The following is a 23,206-nucleotide window of genomic DNA, read 5'->3' on the forward strand; positions in this document are numbered from 1 at the left end:
GAAAGAGCAGAACACACAAAGGTACTGAAGTGGAAATTAGCTCAGTGCAACTGAAGAACTTACAAGCTGGTGGAGCTGGAGTCTAGCGCATAGGCAGAGCAGAGGAGCAGACAAGGTTGGTGGTCCAGGCAGCTAGCGGACAGCACCCAGAGCTGGGCCTCAGAGACCTCGCAAAGGCAAAGGACTTTCTAGTCTCCCATGGTCATTAGAGGGATTTAAACAGGAAAGTGGGAAGATCCGATTTGCGCTTCAAAAAGATTTTTATTGAGCAAGTGAAAAGTGCGGCCATTCTTAGTACTATTAAACTCAGCCTTTATCTCAGTTTTGTGATGGAGAGACTATTAGGTCCTTGAAGAGGCTCCAGACATTTCCTTTTAATCGCTTATTTGGTATGGATTTTCCATACTTTACTAGCCTGAACATTCTCTGAATTTTTTCCTATTACACCAAGAAGTCTGTGGACTATGAGCATTATTTAGCATCCCGACATCAAACCTGTCTGAAGCTCAGATTCCCAGCTTAGAGTCTTGGGGAGAAAATGCGAATGTTCCCTGGCTAACCACTAACCGGGTTCTATTCTTTACATGGGCCAATTCTGAATATGAGTCCAACCTTTTAAATGGCCAGGCCCTTAGTTCTTGCTCTAGGTTAAAGTGACTAAGTAGGCTATTCAGTCACAGTAGTATCCTGAGTGTTAGAACAAAAACCTCTCCCCACCGCCGCGTAACACTGCTGTTCTTCTCACTAGCTGCCGAAGACGCAGGTGCTGCTGCCGCTGCCGCCGATGACAAAAAGTCCAAAACGTGTCTAATGTTGTGACAGAATCCAACTGGCCTGAATGTCAATGCCATTCTACTTTCAAAGAATGAAAAACACTCAAAAGAACTTAAACAAACTTCATTCAGCAAACCATCAAGTAACAGAGTAAGAGGATTTCCAGAAAAACTGTCTTATGATTGTCAAGAAAATATATATTACTAGCCTGAAAACCCTGAGGGTAAAATAAAGTTCAACAAAAGTGTAAAATAAGAGAAAAATAGGTGTATTTTTGGTGCCAATTTATTTTAAATTAAAAAAAATGCAATACTGACATTAGTCACAAATTCTTTTTTAAAAAGTTATTAATTGCACGATTTATTTGCTGAGACTGCCATTACAAAGTACCACAGACTAGATGGTTTAAATTAAGAGAAATTCATTTCCTCTCAGTTCAGAGGCCTCGGTTCACAATAGAGGTGTCAGCAGGGTTGGTTTCCCATAGGCCTTCTCTACTGGGTTTGTAAATAGGCAACCCATTTCCTCCCTACCCCCTTCAGAGGGACTTTCTGGGTGTGTCTGTTCCTAATCTCCCTTTGTAAGGACACCCGGGGTTCTGGATTAGAGCCCACCCATGTGACCTCATGTTAATCTTAATGACCTCCTTCACCGCTCTGGGTCTCCAAATAGTCACATTCCAAAGGGCTGGGGATTAGGACTTCAACATACAATATATCTGGGGTTGAGGTCATAATATTCATAACTGATTTTATCAACACATCTCAGTGCAAGAGTAAATGCAGAATAGAAAAATAATGTACATAAACGCACACACACAAAAAGTAAAAAGGATGTCAAATGTTACTCCATCTGAAATGCTTATCATCAAAGACCTCTATTTTCACCCTTGATAATAGAATAATGAAGACCACATCATTTTTTTGTGTTTGTTTTAAAATTGTATTGCTAGAGGGTCCATGAAGAAAGAAAGAAGAGAAAGTGAGAAATCACCCTCAGGGGATGGTTACACTGCAATCCCTTCTCCAGTCTCCTTGAGATTTTGGGTATGCATACGTGTGTGTGTGTGTGTGTGTGTGTGTGTGTGTGTGTGTCTGTGTGTGTGTGTGTGTTTTTTCAAGCTGCCAGATCCAGGGCTCAAACCATACAGTCAGCCATGTGGGCTCCAATGCCTGAGCCTCCATGCCACCTGCTAGTCCAAGACCACACCATTTCTGTCCATCTACAAAAACTATATCTTTGTCCTACATCCCTCCTTTGGAGTTTGAAATAAATTATTTTGTTATGTGAAACTATGAATTATTTTTAACAATCAAAACTATTCTCATGGAAAGAATGCTCAGTTTATAAGTCACTAATTGGATAATCCTAAAGCAGGTAAATCAGCTAATAAATATGCATTATTAAGAAGCATGCAATTTGATTATGTAAGAATTTCATTATCAAAAGCAGTTTAGAACGACTTCAACAGAGATTACTTTAAGAAAATAACTAACAGAACTGTCTACCAGTCATTCTAAATATTAAACTGGGGCCAGCTGATGACCTGGTGGTTAATGCAGTTAAATTTCACATGGCTATGGTTCAAGTCCCAGACCCTGCATCTTGAGAACATGATGGCTGTGTATGCGTGTGTGCCCAGAATCCTGAAAGGAAGAAAAGATGGAGAAGGGATTATGGCATAACATGCTCCATGGGGGTACTTTCTTGCTTTCTCTTTTTTTCTCTCCTTCCACCTCCCCTGCGAATGATGGGCCCTCTGGCAATTTAAGTAAAAATTAAATTGTTAGGAGAAATTAAGAATAATCACCTAGTGTATGTCTATCTGGATAGCAGAGAAATTTAAGATTTCTTCTTTTACTTATCCATAATCATAGACAGAATTAGAGAACAGAAGAGTAACAGTTATGCCATCTATTTTGCCATAGATTTTGTCAAAACATACCTCAATTATAATTGAAGATTTAAGAACCTCAAGTGTATCTTGTATACAAGATAATGTTGGGAACCAGCAGTTAGCGTAATGGCTATGTCGCTGGACTCCCACGTAGTCGACCGCGGTTCGTGTCCCGGACCCGGTGGCTTAAAACTCACGCCGGGCGCGTGTGCGTGCGTGCCCAAGATCCCGAGAGGAGAATGGAGGAGAAGGGATTGCGGCGTGACCATCCCCCCTGGGGGGTGATTTCTCGCTTTCTGTCTCTATGTCTCTCTCTGTCTGTCTGGCGAGCGCATGCGCCCTACAGTGAAAATCTCTCAAAAAAAAAAAAAAAAAAAGATAATGTTCAAGTTTAAGCAGCCAAAAACTAAATGATCACTAACTGTATTTTACAAGTTAGGTACTTAGAATCATTGGAATGTCAGATTCGAGGAGGGATTTCCGTCTGTCTGCTTTGTTCACAACCGTCTTGGTACCAGTGCCTGGTCAAAGGTAGGCACCCACATTGGGCACAAACGAATATATTTATTTGAGTCACGGTGAGGACAGGCAGGTCCTCGTGAGGGATGACGGAGTCACACGCACACTCGAGTGACTGCTGCTCACTGAGGTATCACCCTGAGCAAGTGAGTCACGTGCTCCCTCAGTGCCAGCGTTTAATTACACCAATCTGAAGCTCTACCTCTAGGGTGACGACTGTCTAAAACCCACCTAAGAAACTGTTCCCTTAGCCTTATGTAATTTGGGATCCCGAAAAATCACTTAGCTAAAACAACTTCCCCTCCTCGTCACTGAAACAGCATTATGGTCAAAAAAATGCCACCCTGGAAGGTGTGTGGAAGGTAGAAGGTGTGAGGAGGTGTCGCTTCACATGGGCTGGACGGCTGTGCGAGGGCCTGAACTATTACTCTCATCTTCGAGGACTTTTCAAGACTCCTTAAACCTGTAACTTCCATTATCTGCCAGGTGTATGAATGGATTAAGTGTTGTGATTTTATATAATGACCTCAATTTATAAATGAACCTGATGTCATAAACCATGCGTGTGAGATCAAATACATAGATTCTTAAAATAGTCTTCCTACTTGTTATTTTGCAAGAATTTTATTTTCTAAAAACTACTAAACTATTAATATTTTTATCCTAAGGATGTTGAATTACATACATTCTGCTACATATATCAATTTTGCTGCTGGACATTTCAAACACTTTTTCCTCAGAAATCGAGATTCCTTTTTATTCTCTATAAACAGATTTAAAAAACAAAACACTTTTTTTCAGTAACTGAGAGGACTGTCACACAATGTTTAACAACAAACCGCAAACTGATCTGCTGTTTTCTGAGAGTTCAGAAAGAGTTGCATAATTAATTCCTAGACAGTTCCTTCAGAGCAACACTGAGTACAGAGTCTCATACGTAACAGACCTGACGAGCACTTGTGGAATTAATGAATAACAACTATTTAATCAAAGAAAAATCTCAGGTCAGTCTTGGTGGTTAAGGCAGCTGGATCCCACATACCCAACCACGTAGTTTGAGTCCTGAACACAGTGGTTTGATAGACATGCCAGGCATGTGTGCTTGAAAGCCCAAAATTCAAAAAGAAGGGAGAGAGAGAGAAGGGACTGAGGCAGGACCATTCCCCATAGTGGGATGCTTTCTCACTTTCCCTCCCTCTCTCGGTCTCCTTCTCTCTTTGGTGAGCACACATGCTCTCTGACAAACTTAAAAAAAAATTTCTCAGATACTACCGACTTTAAAAATAGACACTAAATTACTGTACTTATTTTGCAGTTTATTGCCAATGATTCCATGTTTAAATGTCATTTAAAATAGTGTATCTTCAATAAAGTAACTGATATGTTAAGATAATTTTCTACATGTTCTATCTCTTATTAAGAATCTTCTTGGGACCAGCAGTTGGCATAATGGCTATGTTGCTGGACTCCCATGTAGTCGACCGCGGTTCGAGTCCCGGACCTGGCAGCTTAAACTCACGCTGGGCACGTGTGCGTGCGTGCCCAGGATCCTGAGAGGAAAATGGAAGAGAAGGAACTGCGGTGTGGCCATCCCCCCGGGGGGGTGATTTCTTGCTTTCTGTCTCTCTGTGTTTTTCTGGCAAGCACACGTGCCCTATAGCAAAAACCTCTCAAAAAAAAAAAAAAAACTCTTCTTTATTCATCTATTTACTCTTTATAATAAAGTAGGTCTTTAAGAAATCAATAAATACTTCTGAAATTTTGATTTTTGAACAACTGAAACATATGAACCTTTTCTACAAAAACCTACATAGACACAGAAGTCTACAAGAGAGGTTCCAGAAAGGTCTGAATCTCCTGAAGCTCAGGAAGTCACACTTACAATATACCCCTGCAAACACAAATATTCATGTTTTCATGAGCACATCTGAGACAACTCTAGGCACACAGCATTAGCCAGTTAATTATTTTATTGTATAATCTCTGTTGGGAAGTCAATTTTGTGAATACATCCACTGTTTTTGACTACTGGGACCTCATGGGCTCCCTGTGGGAGTAATTTACTTTTTAGTAAATTAACTGCAGACTAGAAAGTCACATTTGATTATAACAAATGGCATGTCAGAAGGAAGCAAAAGACAAAAAACAAAAACAAAGGCAGCCTGAAGTAGGTGGGAATGGGAAAGCAGGTGCTTATGAGAGGTGCCGGCATACCAAAGGGAAGGGGAAAGGCTGACGACCTACTCCATCTACTTTGTCATTTTTGTGGGATCCCTAGAATCCAAGTAACTTAAAATAATTCAGGCAAGAGAATATAAATACAAATCCATTTTTTTAAAAAAAACACTACAGGGTCCAACAGGGGGTGTGGCGGTTAAGGTGCTCAATTCCCACATAGCTGACTATGGCTCGAGTTCCAGACCTGGCAACTTAAAAATCACACCAGGTGCATGTGCATGCGTGCCCAAAATCTTGAGGGAGAACAGAGGAGTAAGGATTGCAGTATGACCACCCCCCATGTGGGGGGGTAATTTCTCACTTTCTCTCTCACTGTCTCTCTCTGTCTCACTCTGGCAAGTGCATACCCCATACGGCAAAAATCAAACCAAACAAAAACAAAACAAAAAATAAGTAGAGCAATTTGACCCACATGGGAAAGGTCCTGGGTTCATGTCCCAGGACCTCACTGAGCATGTGGGGTGGGGGCTGAATTACAGGGCAAAAACCCTGTTGGAGTTGCTTACCTCTCTTGTTCTCTCTCTCATGAGATAAATAAGTGAATAAGCATTATTTTTTTTTCAAAAAGGAAAAGAACTAATGAATTTATAAAGCATCCAACATCCTGAGAATAGCTCCATTTTTATTCCCAAAGACAAACCACTGAAGTTGTAACTTGCATATAAAACTTTATGAAGTTTCAAAACGTACTCTCACACTAAGGAATATAGGCTCCTCTCTTCCGTCTCACAGAAACAAATCCTGAAAATACTCATCAAATTCTTCTTCCCTAGTTAAAAGAAAACAAATACATAGTGATTAAAATTATGGAGTAAAAAAGTTACTAAGTGATACATGATGAGATTAATACACAAAATAATTCAGCATATTCACTGAGCCTTCTATATGTTAATGTATTTCCAGGATTCACCTAAGGGATAATTCTTAGTTTCTAGAATAATCATAACAATACCGACCGATTAAAATGGAAACATTTCATGTTAGCACCTTTCCCTAAATGTAGACTCCAGGATTTTGCTTCCAAGTACTTTGTAAAATGTCATTGTCTCACTCTCTTTCTTTTTTTCAGTTCACTTTATACTATCTCTATTTAGTCTCATTTCAAACTAAAGCCTACTCAAGAAAGGAATAAAAAATAAACGACCTTTAAAGGAAGACACAAGTCTTACTCATAGGAATGGAGAAAATCTGCTTGGGCTATAATTTTTTTTTATTACTCTGAGTATAGTAAATGTGTATTTGTAGCAGTAAAGATGATTTCTAAACAAAGAATAGATTGTGGAAGGAGAAATTAGATTATAATGCATCAAAGTGCTATGAAAACTACAGTGCTAGGAGCCAGAAACAGTGCAAACGTGGCTTTCAGGTGAGGCAGTGCTCAATCCCGGATCTGTACTTATCCCTGGCTGTGTGAGCGAGGTACTAAGCTTTTCCCAACTTAATTTTCTCATGTGTAAAATGAAGATAATTACAGTTTCTCAGAGACCTGCGAGGATGAAATGAATGTGCGTTGCTTTCCATCCTTTTGGGAACAGGGAATCAAGCTGGATATTAAAAATTAGCCTACCAGTCTCTTTAGAAAATGTTCTTTCAGGCCAGAGAGTCAAAATAGGACTCGGTCATTTGATTTTAAATAATTGAAAATGTCATCCCAACCATGTTCAAATTTAAAGAAAAAAATTAATTACAGAATCAAAGTTGATTAAGGAATATCTACAATTTGGCATTCCCCATGCTACCAGTTTTTCTAGCCCAACAGTAAAATGCGGTAAGATTTTTTAAAAATATAGTAAGAACTTAAATATATATAATTGGTTGAATCCCTGTATGGACTTTATCAATATCAAAAGAGTTGAATGCATATTTTGTTCTATGAAACTTCTCATATAATTTATCCAGGCAGCCTTCATGCCTAAGACGGTAAACTAACTCTAATAGCTACTGTGTTATTCTCAGCTATGAAGCTCTTCAAGGAGAAGTGACCCATGCATGATTGAGAGTTTTAATAGCTTTTTAATAATCTGATCAATAATAACCATACTTTGCGAATTTTTCATTTGGCAGGGAAAAAAAAGGTTAAAGTCATGAAAAAAGAGAAAAAAGTAACCTTGTTTTAAAATCTCTTAGCATCTGGGAACCAGCAGTTAGCGTAATGGCTATGTCGCTGGACTCCCACGTAGTCTACCACAGTTCGCATCCCGGACCCGGTGGCTTAAAACTCATGCCGGGCGCGTGTGCGTGCGTGCCCAAGATCCCGAGAGGAGAAGGGAGGAGAAGGGATTGCGGTGTGACCGTCCCCCCTGGGGGGTGATTTCTCGCTTTCTGTCTCTGTGTCTCTCTCTGTCTGTCGGGCGAAAGCACGCACCCTATAGCGAAAACCTCTCAAAAAAAAAAAAACTCTTAGCATCATGCCTGAATTCCATTACACTGAGAATATATCATTTGCAGAATGTTTTAGTGAGTTTACATTAACGAATTATAGTTGATTCTACAAGTTTCTATTATGAACCAATCTGACAAGGAACCGACAAAATGGAACTGAAATTTACTGAACTGACTCAGTATATTTGTAGCTATTTTAACAGTTGTTTTCTTAAAAAAAAACCTTCTTCACTTAATCTTCACAATAAAATGTAGGTGATAGGTATCACCCCATCCTTTTTAACAGGTAAAGTTCAGGTGGGAAACATCCCAGCAAAATGACAAGGGCCAGGAACATTCCAGCCCACCTTAGGCACCACTTCTTTACCGACACAGAGCAGAGGAGGAGTGCACTGCGCTGCCTGTCTCAGGGCGAAGAGGGTCCTGGCAGGGACACTTGTATTCCTGCACAAATGCTCCCAGGGCTCCTTTGTGTGAGTTTATGACCATCACAATGTCATGAACTAGGCTACTCTGCAGCTGGCGAAAGGCCTCTCTGAGGGAATCTAAGCAAGGACTAGAGGGTCATCTGTTAGGATGAGACTTATTCGCCACATTGGCTGATCACGGCCACAAACGATGTCTGAGAACAAACTCTCATCTCACCAGGCTAGGAAGTCCTTGGTATTAAATAGACACGATGTTCAATTTTCTCTTGAACTATTATTAAAAATAGCCATGACCATGATTTTCTAAATCGATTTTTAAAGGGTATATACTGCCTATTAATATGAGTACTTACTGTGATTTTTCATCTGTTTCTGGGAGTGGACCTTTCCAAAGTTCAGATTCTGAAGCACTTTCTTCATCCTCAGAGTTTCCTACTCATTTAAAAGAGATTTATTTAAATGTATTATATTCAGACACCTTTTGAACTGCTCACCAATGCAATTAAATTAACTTTGGATTTAACTACAATTTAGCTTCAACTTTTATGACACTCTGAAAATTTAATTCACTCTCTAAAAGATGCAATAAAGTCTTTTAAAAATAAATAAATACACTAAAAGATAGCAAAGAGTCTCAGCACACCAGCTGAGATTTAAAGCCTCACTTCTCTAAGTTACAATGACTTAAGGAATCAACTCCAACAATAACTTTTATAAGGGAATTATTTCTTCCACTTTCATTGTCTTTGATTTAGTTTCTTTTTCTTGGTCATATAAAAGATGTACAAGTTAAGATTTTTGTAGAGAATATTTAAACTAGGGTGGATACCTCAAGAACAGAATACCTCAAGAACTGATCTAGTATGAAAGACCAGCTAAATTATTGAAAAAAAAAAAAAAAGTCTGTCAGACATTAAAAATTATCACAGCTCGGGCCAACAGGTGACATGATGGTTAAGGCTCTGGATTCCCACATGTCTGATTGTGGTTGGAGTCCTGGACCTGGCAGCTTGCTTTCTCACTTTCCCCTTCTCTGTGTGTCTCCTGGTCAAATTTAAAATTAATGATAATAAATAAACTAAAATAAATAATTGTTTTAAAAAACTATTGCTTATTACAACAGTTAAGCTTTTAGTGAAAAACAAACAAACAAACAGACATTCTCATACATTTTTGGAAATAAAAATTCTATAAACCTTTTTTTTGAGGGAAATCTCGCAATAGAGATTAGTTTAAAACACATACCCTTTGACTAGTGATGCTACTTTTAGGAATTCGATTATTTAGTTAGAATAAATAAGTACCTCTAATATATATGTAAAAAGATGTATATTGTATATCCAAGACAATAAAAGAAAATAAACTAAATCTCCACCAGTTAGGGATTAAGGGTTGACTAAATCAATATTGTAGCTTTTTTTTTTTTCTTTTTTAGAGAGATTTTTGCTAGAGGGTACATGTGCTCACCAGAGAGACAGAAAGCAAGAAATCAGCCCCCCCAGGGGGGAGGACCACACACATCAATTCCTTTTCCTCCATTCCCCTCTTGGGATCTGAAACACGCATGCACACATGCGCGGCTTGAGTTTTAAGCCATCAGGTCCAGGACTCAAACTGCAGTCAACTATGTGGGAGTCCAGCAACATAACCATTATGCCATCTGGTGGTCCCAATACTGTAAATTCTTTTAAAAGCCTAGGCATATTTGTATGTGTTGCCATGGAAAAATGTCCATACCCTAATACCCTATGAAATTTTTAAGTTATAGAAAGCATGCATAGTATAATCTGATTTATGTTAAATCATTATATATATATATTATATACATATGAATGTATGTATATTTAAAATTGATCATACGTTTGTAAGGACTGATCTAACCTAAGTGATTATATTATCCATGAGCCTGGGATAGTTTTACTTTCTACTTTAAATATTCCTAAATTGTTTGTATTTTACACAATGAGCATGGACTACCTTCCAAATCAGTAAAAACAAAGAAATAAAGACACTTTCACTTTGAAAATATAACAAAATAGGCATGTTTCAAAAAAACACCTTAAATTAATGAACTAAAAATTATGAAATACTGAAAAATGAATTATCAGGTCATAAAATTACATTCTAAAAAGGAATTACATGGGCAAATAATTTGTCCCCAATAACGACCATTGGTCTAAAATATAACTGACACAAATTTGGCCTGTCAATACAAAATGGCCCTGGATAAACACAGGGCAAAAATAAAACACACTGATTTGCCACAGTGGTTCCACCTGTTGGACTTTGATCCTAAAATCAACATGTGTTTCTGAACTTTGGTCCTACATGAATTTATTCTAACACCAATTCTAACAAAAATGGCAAAAAGGGGAGAGGAGTATTTTGGATTTCTTATGACCTACATACAGATAAAGATAACATTGTCAAGTCTTGAGAACAAGGTTCCAGCTCAATGACAACTATCGCTGGAATTGCCAGAGTCCCAAATTGATAATGTGAGAAGAATAAAAGCCCTCTATTATTTTTATGAGATAAAGGAAACATGGAAAAACTAATTAGGCCTAATAAAGTTATCACCATGGTGTTACTCTATTAATGATGTCAGAGAACAAAACCCACAAGGTCTTTAAAAGCAGGCAGCTAATTTCATAAGGCCTTACAACCACCTGTTCTCTTGTTTCCGACCAGAAGTACCTTCCCCAGGCTAGCTTTTCTTTCCCGAGTTTTCTGATGCCAGATAATCCAATTTTATAAAAAGTCAAATCAGTTGAGAATAACATTCTCTTTTGGAAGTAGCCACCGAAAAAGTGGCCACATGTCCTTAGCAAATCAAGTCTCCAAAGAAAATGAGATGACCTCTAAGATCCCCTACCACCCTTTTCATCTGTAAGAGCTTAGTTGCCAGAGGCTGACAATCACAACAAAGCGCTGCTATGATAAATGGTGCAGAGTGGAAGAGGTGTTACATCAGTGTCAAGTCTACACAGCAATTTTTGTCAAATGGCAATGAGAAATTAAGTCACTAACTCTGAGTTAGGAGGGGAACCTGGAGGTCTCTTAACCCAACCTTAGGCGATGACCCGATCTGTCTCTGCAACACCTCTGATGACAAGTGCCTTCTAGTCTGTGCCTGAGCACTCACTGCTTCCCAAGGCAGCCCATGGCCCCACTCCTCCTGTCAGTCAGTTCTAAGTGATAAGTTTTTCCTTAAATAAAGGCAAAAATCTGTTCAGGCAATTTTTAACCAGAGACTCTAGTTCTGCCAACCAGAGTCACCAAAAATAAGTCTCCTACATAGTAGCGGCCTCACAAGCGTCTGTAGTTTCCAGGGCCACCTCCTCCTCTTCCCTCCCATCCCTTCATGGTCCTCCAAGCTGCAGGTCTGCAGACCCCTAATATTCTTCCCGTGACCCAATTTCAAGTTCTTTCAACACCTCAGCTGTTCTCTTGATCTCAGGTTTTCAAGGTGCCCTTTGGAGTGTGTTGCCTCAGACTGTGAACGACTTTCCCGTACACTCTGAATAAGGAAAGCAGGTCTACAGTCATGGTTCCCATGGATACTTTATGATACCTATCAACTTGTTCTGCTGAAGAACTGGCAAATGTCTCTGATAAACATAACAAATGAATAGGCCAGACTTTTTAGACTTAACTTTTTATCTAATCAAGCCTAGAGAATAAACACAAAGTCTCTCTGATATCTGGTATTTTTCTTTTCTCTGATGTAACAACAATAATAGCTACATGTTATCAATGACTTAATTTGTGTCATGAACATACTTGACATGGATCCTTTCTCATCTGATAATAATCCAAAGTAGAACTCTATACCCATTTTATAGACAGAAACGAGACACAGATCAAATCAGCTAATATGGGTTTGTATACTGTATTTGCCAAAATTGGAGTACAAAGAGACTTTGACTCACCAATTAATAGTTATTGTGATATGGGTAAAAGGCCATAGATTTTAGAATTATAAACTTATGTTTAATCCTAGCTCTGCCATGAACTATTTGACCTTGGACAATTTATTTGAATTCTCTGATTCTTAGATTGATTTATTGTATAGCATGATGGCTATAGGTAACAATATTGTATTATTTACTGAATATTTGCTAAGAGGCTAGCAAATCATCAAGTCGTATACCGTAAAAATATAAGATGTTTTAAATTGGGCTTCCTTGTTTAAAAAATCCCCTGGGTCTCAGTTTCTCACCTACAAAATGGGGACACTCTGGCCATCATCAGGTTAAATGAGATAACACTTCTACCACACTTGCCGTTGTGGCTAAGAGTGGGCACACAACCAACCTACTGGAAATTCTCCCCTGTAGAAACTGAGTTTTTCTGATTTGGTTCTGATTTTTTTATCTGGTTTTAACAATCCGTAGTTGAAATGATGATTTAACTGAATATTATCCCAATGGAAAAAAAGACAAAAATAGCCAAATCTGAGGTCTGAAATTCTAAGACCATCTGAGATAGACCACGGGCCACCTGAGAAGGTGTCTGCGGCGAGCACACATGTATGTGTCCCCTGCTTGCTGTGGTAGATGGCTTTCTGGCTGTTGAGCAGAGAGCAGAGCACCCTGAGGTGGAGAGCCTGTGTTTTACAGCCCAGCCCAGTGTAAGCTAGAGGTTCTTCAGATTGAGTACAGTATTTTCCCAATATACAGTCTAGCAGTTTGACCTAGCTGAGGTAAAAGAGGAGAGTTATTTCTGGAATGTGGGAGAGGATGGGGGGGGGCAAAGGACAGAGGGAGAGAGAAGGAAAGGAGAGGAAATGAAAGCATGGCTCTAAATCAGAGAGGCAAGACCCTGCCTCACCTTTTCTTTTTTTAAGTTTGCTATATAGTGTGTGTGTACTCACTGGAGAGAGAGAGTTGGGGAACGAAGTGAGAACTCCCCAGGAAGGATGGCCACAACACAATCCCTTCTCCTTCATTCACCTCTCAGAATTTTGGGCACATGCACATGTACCCGGTGTGTTTTTCAAGGCCCCTGGACAGGATTTGAACCATGAACTCAGTCATGTGGGATCCAGTCCCTTAACTTCCACATCACCAGCAGGTCTCTCCAAAAATATTTTTCAATATGAAAAATTAGCAGTGGAAATGGAGAATTTTTTCCATGTTGAACAAAAGCATTCACACCTCTCATTGTTGGAAATGGATGAAAACGAAAGTAAGCTTTCCTGCTTTAGTCTGTGTAATTTTGTTTCAGCATCCCATTGATCTACTATTTCACCCCAAGACAGCATTAGTCCATCAGTTCCATCCCTGCTGTATTCTAGAAAATGTCGCTACACTTTACCACATTCGGGAAAAGTTCCTGAAAGATTCACATAGAGAGGACATTTTGAAAACATTGAAAACAAAGTTGGTCCAAGCAAAATAACTTACAAGGAACAGCTGTATTCCTTGAGGAACATCTCCACTGACACTCCTCTCCCCATTAAATTCTTAAATAGCAAATAGATGAAAATTTCTATTTTTCTTGGTATAAACTTTCTGATTATTGAGCACTTAAAATCTTTCCATAGGAATTATACTAAAATACTAATAATGTTTATATTTGAGTGGTGATATTTAAAACAATCATCAATTCTTCTTCCTGAGTTATTACTTTAAAATCAGGAAAAAAATTTAATTCTTAAGTATATAAACCACAAATAAGTCTAGAAGTCTCAATTTCTAAATATCTATTAAGTAAGTCTAGATATTATAAAATAAATTATTTATGCTAGCGCACTACATTTCATCGTTAGAACCTCGCCTACACATTAAGAACTCAACACCGCATCACTGTTGAGACTGGAAGCTCTGTTTGTTATATCATGAGCAGTGAACCCTTTCATGAGTTTCACAGGAGATTCCTCTCCCAAAATTCCCCTGAAAAACTGAACCCCCTCTTTGTTCCCTTTATTACCTCACAGGTACAAACGACAACTACAGTCCACTGTAGTCTGGCTGCTAGGAAGAATGGATTTGCGATCTGCTGCTACAATGACATTCACTTGTCAGTGTGCCCTCTAGCTTTATGTTGCTCTTCTACCTAATGTTTCCATTATTCTGATTTTTTAATCTAAAAAATATTATTATAAGTATTGTGAATAGTTTTGGGAACACTGCAGGGGGAAAAAATGGAATTTGAAGCAAATAGCCAATGAAATCCAATCTGTTTGAGCAAAATTGGTGAAAACCATAGGACAAATTTAAAGGCTAACCAGCAACAACCAGTTGCCAAAATTTTCCTTTCCAAACACAAATACATACTTCATCAATCAAAATCACCACATAACAGAGATCACTCAGTCTTATGCAAATAAACATTCCTTAAATCTTAACCCACCCCCCATTCATTTCCTATTCTAACCTCACCCCTCCATTTCTCTTCCTTTATACCTTACAATGTGAAATTGAAATATGTATCTATTGTACTTACTGGGGAAAAAATGTAAATATTCTCTATCCTTAAAATAAGCTTTAAAATTTTCTTAACTGGAGAATAAATCATACACTTTTGGTCTTTTTCCTTTTTTTATGCTTTGTCTGCCTTTCTTGAGATGATCAGATAGTTTTTTTTTTTTAAAGTTTGTTAATATGGTATATGTCATTAATTTTTTTTCTATTTTCTTATTGTAGTAAAACACATATGACAAAATTTGCCATTGTAACCATTTTTAAGTATCTGGTTCAGTATTAAATACACTCAGTATTGTGCAACCATCACCAAGATCCATCTCCATAAATCTTATTATCTTTATGACTCCATAACTCTTTTTATCTTGGAAATCCATTTAACAATAATGCTTTATTTCCCCTAACTCCTGGCTTGGGCAACCAACATTCAACTTTCTGTCTCTATAATTTGGATAGCTCTAAGTACTTCGTATAAGTGGAATTACACAGTAGTTGTCTCTTTTGTGACTGGCCTGATCCACTTTGCACAGTGTCAAGATTGGCAAGCAGTGGATGTCAGAATTTACTTCCTTTCTAAGGCTGGATAATATCCCACTGTATGTACGTACCACATTTTTCTTATGCATTTGCTAGTCAAAGAACACTTGAGTAGCTTCTACATTTTGGCTATTGTGAATAATACTGCTGTGAACATCAGTGTACAAATATCTTTCAATTCTTGGAAAATACACCCAAAAGTGGACTCGCTGCATCACACCGTATTTCCATTTTCGAAATGTTAAGAAACTGCCATACTGTTCCACGGCAGCTATTTGATTACACATTCCTACCAACAGTATACAAGAATACTAACTCCTCCACCTCTTCACCAATACTCTGTAATTCCCTGTTTCTTTTTTAATAGTCACATCCTAAAGAGTATGTGATGATATCTCATAGGAGTATAGATTTGCATTTTTCTTTTTTTTTTTTAATCAATTTGTGAAATGACCTGTTACACAACACAATATAGTTAACTCTGGTCTTTCTTCTATGATTTTTTTCATGTAGTACTAACACAAAAAAACCATTCACATCAGAGTAAGACACTACTCATGGGAAACCCAAATTGTAAATACTTCAAATCTATATATTTTCTTTAAGTAAAAAAATACTTAACACTCACTATTTACAGAATCTTCTGATTTCTTTGAAGATGGATGCCCTGGAAAGGGAACAGCATTATTTTATCATTTTGGAGTGGTGCGACAGTTGTAGCTGTAATCAGAATTATTTTTAATAATCTAGTTTGTTTATAGTCTTACAGATAAGTACTTCATTATTTTCTAATTGTATATGTCCCATAATCTTATCTCCACAATTAAACAGTTCCTTTTGGCAGGAAATCTTGTGCTCTACCATAGCCCGGAATAACTAGCACAAAACTTTAAAAACAGTGGGTACATGTAAAAAGAAAGAAAGAAAGAAATTTGTATTGCTAAAAACCAAAAACAAACAAACAAAAATACTAGGATATAAACCTACATAGTTAGATTAACCATAATATAAGCAAAACTTTCTATTATCTGTGGAGATGTTCAACATCTGAAAGCAGTTTATAAATAAACAGCTGTTTTTCACATATTTTCCAAGGTCATATGTGGGTGAAAATTAATTAGTCCTCAGTAACTAATAATAACATATGCAATTATATCATAAAACAAAATTCTCAGCTCTATGATGGTTATCCAGTAAGGAAAACAGAAAGAGAGAAGCGCTGAAGACCTATTAGTATTTTTTCTTTTTAATCACTACTTTGGAGAGCTATCTGTGATAAAAACTCAGGGCAAATATTTCTGAAGCCTAATGAAGTAAAAAAAAAAAAAAAAAATAGACAGGTAACTGATGGAGAGTAACAACAATCTCTCCAATATCCCTGGGTGGGAGTTTTCATTGCCAAAGTTTATGACCCCTCTAAGGCCAAACAGAGTGCAAGAACTACAGGGTAAAGACACAAGGAATGTATTCTGCCCTGTCATCTTCTAACACAAGGAACATGACTCCTGGTTCCAAGTATCCAAAGGTCTACAGGTAAAAAAGAAGTGAGGCTTACTCTGGAGGTCTAAAGACATAATGAGAAGGAAAAAAAAAGAGAGAGAGAGAGAGAGAGAGAGAGAAAGTTGTGAATGTGAGTGAAATGTTAAGAGAAATACGTGAAAATGTGAAGAATTCTCTTGCACAGGAATGGGCTCCTTTTCATTGGAGGTGTTGAAGCAAAAGCAGAACCACCACATGATAGAGAGCAGTGCTTCTCCCAAATGAGCCGTGCAAATGATCACCTTGGGAGCTTGGGAGGAGATCCAGAGGGTCTGAGACTGCACATTTCTAAGAAATTCCCAAGTGATGGGAACCAAGGCTGCTAACCAGGGACCTGCACTTTGAAAAGCTGAACTGGAATGTCCTTCCAATTCCAATCCCAATCCCAATCCCAAGACTGATGGCTCTTTTTTTTTTTTTAAAGAGGTTTTCGTCATAGAGCATATGTGCTCACCAGAGAGAGAGACAGAGACCGTGAGAGGGAAAGAAGTGAGAAATCATCCCCCAGGAGGAATGGCCACACCACAATTCCGTCTCCTCCATTCCCAGGATCTTGGGCAAACACGTACACATGTCTGGTGTGATTTTTCAAGCCACTGGGTCTAGGATTCAAATTGCATCAGCCATGTGGGAGTCCAGCAACGTAACCAATTTGCCATCTGCTGGCCCAATCACTCATGTTCTGACTGCTGCTGTTCAACTCTGAGAAACTGTGGTAGGATTTGCTGACTCACTCACTTATCCTTTACGAATGTCTAGTAAGAGTGAGCACTGTTAGAGAGTGGAGATAACGGGAACCAGCAGTTAACGTAATGGCTATGTTGTTGGATGCCCACGCAGTCAACCGCAATTTGAGTCCTGGACCCAGTGGCTTAATCTCACACCCGGCATGTGTGCGTGCGGGCCCAAGATCCCAAGGGAATGGAGGAGAAGGGACTGCGGCATGGCAATCTCTGTCTGTCTCTCTGGCAAGCACACACACCCTATAGCAAAAAAAAAACTCTCAAAAAAATAAAAAGAAAGAAAGAAAGTGGGGATAGCAAAACAAGTCACACAGTGCCTTCCCTCACAAGAAATAAATTATGACCATGGCACTGTGTGTTTCTAAAGGAGAAGTACAGGGTGCTATTGGAACGTGTAACAGGAACTTACTCCTGTTGGAGAAGTGGGGTGAAGGGTATCAGGAAGGACCTTCCCACAGAACACAGCTAAGCTGAAACCTGTAGGATGAGGTGGCCTTTGGGGAAGGGATGATGGTGAGGGGAGTGAGATCTTGAACTTTCTAGCAAGATAGTCTGTCTACCTAAATACCCTGTTCTGCCCATGCCAGTTTGCTAAAGCAGACTGGTCCTCAAAGTCAAGCTACTGGGTTTTCCTACCTCTTCTCTCTACCCATTTGTTTAGTCATCTAGCCATCCACTCACTCGCTAACATTCTCTGTGATGGTAGCTTGATCCTATGGGTATAGATGGAATCACACAAGGAAACAGAGAAAGAGATGTCTAGAGACATCTGAGGAACTCCAATAACTGAGGTTAAGACAGTCAAGAACCCACAGTGAGAGGCAGCTGTGAAGAGGCCAGAAGGATAGGAGTAAAATTACAAACACTGTTTTGAAGAGTAGCAACAGTCCAAATACAGCTGAATTGCTGATAATTATTATTATTATTAAAGTTTGGGCCAAATTAAGATGGTCTAGCAAGAAAGATTCACATCAAAATCAAGCTGGTTGCAGATGGTCCCAGATAAGAAGACATTAAAGAGTTCCACATAGTGTCACTAGAAGTTGGTTAAAATTCCATTCTTTGCTGTTTTATACCATAGATAATGTTTTAAAGTGTGGTGGGGGGTTATATTCTGGAGTCTCTGCTCTCAAAGGCACTCTGAATAGGGAGAATAAATAAGAAACAGATTCTAAATTCCACTCTGCTTTGGTTTTCTATCCCTGAAGTTACTCAGAAATTATCTTCAAGGTCTTTTATTCTTTCATTCTTTTTTAAAAGTTTCTTTCTTTATTCCTTCCACAAGAGACAGAGAGACCAGCACCCCCAACAGAATGCCCATGCAATGATCCATGCCCAGTCAGCCTAGACCCTGGGCCCAGGTGTGCCCAGCATATTCAGGGAGGTCTCCAGATACAAATCTGGAACCTGCCAGTGTGGGCCAGCTTGGCAGAGCACTGCATTTCTGCCATGCCCCCAGCCAGTGCCCTCTCATTTTCTAGTATTTGTGCTGAATGTGTGCTATTGGGGTTCTGGAGACACAACAATGAATAAAGTAGGCGGAATCCCTGCCCTCCTTGGGTTTTTATGTCACCGTCAAATATGGAATGAAAAAAAGTCCCAAGGGCAATGACAGTATTACATTGAGTTATAATTTAGATTCAAGGTGAGCAATAGAGTCAAGAATAGATCCCTAGGAAGTTGCATTTACGCTTAGACCTAAAGGATGAGTAAGTCTGGGACTTGAAGTTTTAGGAAGTTTGGAAGCAGCACCCATGTAACCCCTAAAACAGAAAGAAGCTTACCATTTTCTAGAAACTGAAAGGCTACATGAGTGGATATGAAAGTAAGGGAGACAATGGTGATAAACAAGCCTTGTATGGTATACAGCGGCCAGATCATGCAGAGCCTTTTGGTTTTGTCCAGGATTTTGACTGTCATCCTAAGAACAATGGGAAGCTACTGATGAACAAAGAGTAACTAACGGGAGAGGAGGTGGATGATGGGAGAACTAGTAAGGAGAATATACCAGTGACTTAGATCAGAACAGAAGGTGAACTGTGATAGGGTGGGGAGACCTTGAGAAACATACCATCTGGGGATGAAACTGATAGGACTTGGAGACAAACTAAACATGCATAAAGAGGGAAAAGAGATGATCAGAGATAATTCCAAACTTCTGACATTAGTTCGACATAAGGGTCATCTACTAAATACAGAACACTAAATGGAAAACAACTATAAGAAAGGTCACATGCACAGGTATGTACAACATGAAGGGTCCTATCTGGATCTGGAGTACCCAGCTACCTAAGCCTGCCTTTATTTATTTATTTTTTTCTCCTTTTAAAAGAGGTTTTATGCCTTAGAGTATGTGTGTTTTTTCTGAAAGAAAGAGACAAAGACAATGAGAGGGAAAGTGAGAAATCGCCCCCACAGAGGGGATGGCCACACTGCAATCCCTCTTCCTCCACTCTCCTCCTGGGATCTTGGGCATGCACGCACATGTGCCTGGTGTAATTTTCAAGCCACCAGGTCCAGGACTTGAACCACAGTCAGCCATGTGGGAGTCCAGCAATGTTACCGCTACGCCACCTGCTGATTCCCCTAAGCTGTTTTGAAGGTACTGATTAGACGTGAATAACGTTTTACAAAGTCGAGATCAGTTCTTCCTTCATTTGGAGTATGTAGTGATTAACATGGTATCATATATTTATATGAATATAATATTATATGCTATGATAATGCATGCAACAAACTCCTCAAACAATACATTAATTATTTTATTAGCACTTATGGGTAAATACAAGTTTAAAAATTCAAATGAGGTTTTTACATTGATTAATTAAAATTTATATTAGAGGTGGGAAGCAATTAAAATAGAAACAAAAAGGCACTGTGCTTAAATGCTTCTCTCAACAAACAAAATAACAGGATCTTCCTCTCACCACCTATCAATTCTGCCAAGTCTGAAAACTTGGTGATACTATTTACTTGAATATTTTAACTCTATCTACATAATAAATATATTATGATATGTAAGACAGAAAAAGACCATGGAAGAATGCAACGTAACTAATGATCTTCGTAGCTGGAGTAAGGGAGCCCTCTCCTGTCCAAGTATTATATTAACACTGGCTTGACTCCAATCCAACCTAGCGTTATCTACCTAGTTGAAGTATGATTCACTACATGTCACAGCCAGTTCAACTCTACTTTATTATGGGCTGAAAAAGCAATTAGATGTGACCTTCAAGACAGCTAAATAGTGTCAAGTACTATGCACACCGCTTACTGCATTATGCATCTCAACTTCTGGACAATCGTACAAGTAGTACTTGTGCTAGTATCATGGCCATTCTATACAAGGCTCACTGAACTTAAGGACGGCCTAGGAAAAGCAAGCAGCTAACTGATGGGTTTGAATTTAACGTTTCCTGAATATGTGTGCACAGTGCCAGGCTATATTCTGAGGACACATATGTAAATTTCTCTCATTCCAAGAAGCTCATAAGCTAGTGAAAAAAATCACATAGACTGAGACTATCTATGTGACAGATCCTATCAATTAATTGCTATGACCATGATCATAGCAATTACAACTGTATGCTAATTTGTAGATTATGGATTGTCTTATAATATTCAAAATGATACCTTTCACATTCTTGTTTGAGTCTCCACAATCAGCTTAATTAAGTATGGAGGCCAGGTATTTACATCAACCATACATATATAAGAAAAGTAAAACTCAACAAGTTCAGTAACCTAAGGCAACAAGTCTGTAGATAACTAACTCAGGAATCAGAATGCTGTTTGTAATATTACACCTTCGGTCAAAAATTAATAAAAATCAAACCTGTTCTTAAAACTCCTGTCACTATAACTTCCTATCTAAATTCTTAAATTTCTTAACCAGTTTCCTTTCAACTACTATAAAGCAAAATATATTCATCAATAAAATTCTCCACAGAGACATGGCAGATTATATTTCATATTAAGAAATGTAAGTAGATACTACATCTTATTTTCTTTTTACCTTTATCATTTTTCTTGGTGGCCTCTTCTGCAGAAGATAACTTGGACTTTTTATATGATGACTTTTCACAATCTTTTGTGGTTTTATCCTTTCTTTTTTTGGACTTGATTTCTTTTCTCCTTCATATTAAATGATACAAAGTTAAAATTAGCTTTTTCTACAGACTTTCACAAAAAAAAATTAAAAACTAATGAATAAAAGAGTCAAATCAGTTAAAGTACTTATTTTTTTTAAATACAATTTACTTAATAAAGAACCTTAAATGTATCTGGGAATATATTAGGTTAGCATTAAAATAATTCTGTAATATGAGAAAGCCTAAACACTCTGAGACAGAGAACTATACTTTATAAGTTCTATACACAACTTAGAAAATCTAAATCAGTTTTGCTAATTTCCTCTTTCCTTTTGTTTTTTGGAGAGGTTTTTGCTATATGGCACATGCGCTCGCCAGACAGACAGAGAGAGACAGAGAGATAGAAAGCGAGAAATCACCCCCCGGGGGGATGGCCATGCCGCAATCCCTTCTCCTCCATTCTCCTCTCGGGATCTTGGGCACTCACGCACATGCGCCCGGCATGAGTTTAAGCCACCAGGTCCGGGACTTGAACTGTGGTCGGCTACATGGGAGTTCAGTGACATAGCCATTATACTAACTGCTGGTCCCAGCTAATTTCCTCTTTTCTATATGTCATTTAGCCATTTAAAAGAAAACCACAAACCAAGTTACCATTTCCCTTCCCATGAGTAATATTCACCTATAAGTTGAAAAAGTACAAATGAGTAGAAACTACAGCAATAGCTCAAAACCACCAGTGAATCGAAAATTCTTGTTTTAAGAATAAAGGAGGGACCAGCAGGTGATGTGTGGTGGTTAAGGCACTGGACTCCCACATGGCCAACCATGGTTTGAATCCCACATCTGGCAGCTTGCTTTCTCTCCCTCTCTCTCTGGTGATTGCACATACCCTATAACAAATTTTAAAAACAAAAAGAAGAAAGGAATATAGTAGAAGGATAATAAAGTGAAACTGGCTGGGATTTATTATTAATTCATATGCCAACCTTAGACCATTTATAATTTATACTCTTATTGCTATAGCTTAATCTCTTCTAGGCCAGAGTTACAAGGTCGTCAGTGCCATGGCTAAGAAGCAATTAATTTTAATTGCTTAAGAAAAGAAATACTAAATAGGAAAAGATGATAATGCTGAAATTGAGGAAAGCAAGGAGAACAGAGACAGGAGAGGATTGTTTTAAAAATCTTGTTTAACAGATATTCCAAATTAAGGCACATACAGCAAATGCTGAAATACTATTTAAGACAATAGCCACTTAAAACAGAGCTCAAAAGGTAAAGTCAAGGGACTGGCGGGTGGCATGGTGGCTGAGGGCGCTGGACTGCCACAAGGCTGACTGTGGTTCTAGTCCCAGACCTGGTGGTTTGCTTTCTCACTTTCCCTTTCTCTCTCTCTCACTCTGTCCCTCTCTGGAAGGAAGGGAAGGGAGGAAGAGAGGGAGAGACAGAAGGAAGGGAAGGGAAAGGAGGGAGGAAGGGAAGAAGAAAGAGAGAGAGAGGGAAGGGAGGAAGGGAGAGGGGGAGAGAGAGAGAGAGAAAGAAAGAGAGGGGAAGAAAGAGAAAGAAAGACAGAGAGAAAGGGAAAGAAAGAAAGAGAGGGAAAGAAAGAGAAAGAAAGAGAGAGGGA

At 38.6% G+C, this 23,206-nt stretch overlaps 2 protein-coding genes across 2 annotated transcripts in view; one reads left to right on the forward strand and one right to left on the reverse strand.

Moving 5' to 3' along the window:
* PDE6C (phosphodiesterase 6C) overlaps positions 1-1,692 on the forward strand; it is a 59,263-nt gene extending 57,571 nt beyond the window's left edge. Inside the window, exon 22 of the mRNA XM_027771498.1 lies at positions 749-1,692. Coding sequence (XP_027627299.1) covers positions 749-819 — 71 coding nt within the window. The 3' untranslated portion in view covers positions 820-1,692. The remainder of the gene's footprint in view (positions 1-748) is intronic.
* Positions 1,693-6,030: 4,338 nt separating this feature from the next.
* The window catches only part of LOC102496374 (protein FRA10AC1), a 41,662-nt gene continuing 24,486 nt past the window's right edge, over positions 6,031-23,206 (reverse strand). The window contains exons 11-14 of the mRNA XM_027771499.1: positions 21,501-21,619; positions 15,832-15,870; positions 8,592-8,670; positions 6,031-6,197 (exon numbers count right to left, since the gene is read on the reverse strand). Of these exons, the coding sequence (XP_027627300.1) occupies positions 6,155-6,197; positions 8,592-8,670; positions 15,832-15,870; positions 21,501-21,619 (280 nt within the window). The 3' untranslated portion in view covers positions 6,031-6,154. The remainder of the gene's footprint in view (positions 6,198-8,591; positions 8,671-15,831; positions 15,871-21,500; positions 21,620-23,206) is intronic.

This window comes from Tupaia chinensis, unplaced genomic scaffold (assembly GCF_000334495.1).
Source record: "Tupaia chinensis unplaced genomic scaffold, TupChi_1.0 Scaffold000217_1, whole genome shotgun sequence".
Classification (NCBI taxonomy): Eukaryota; Metazoa; Chordata; class Mammalia; order Scandentia; family Tupaiidae; genus Tupaia; species Tupaia belangeri.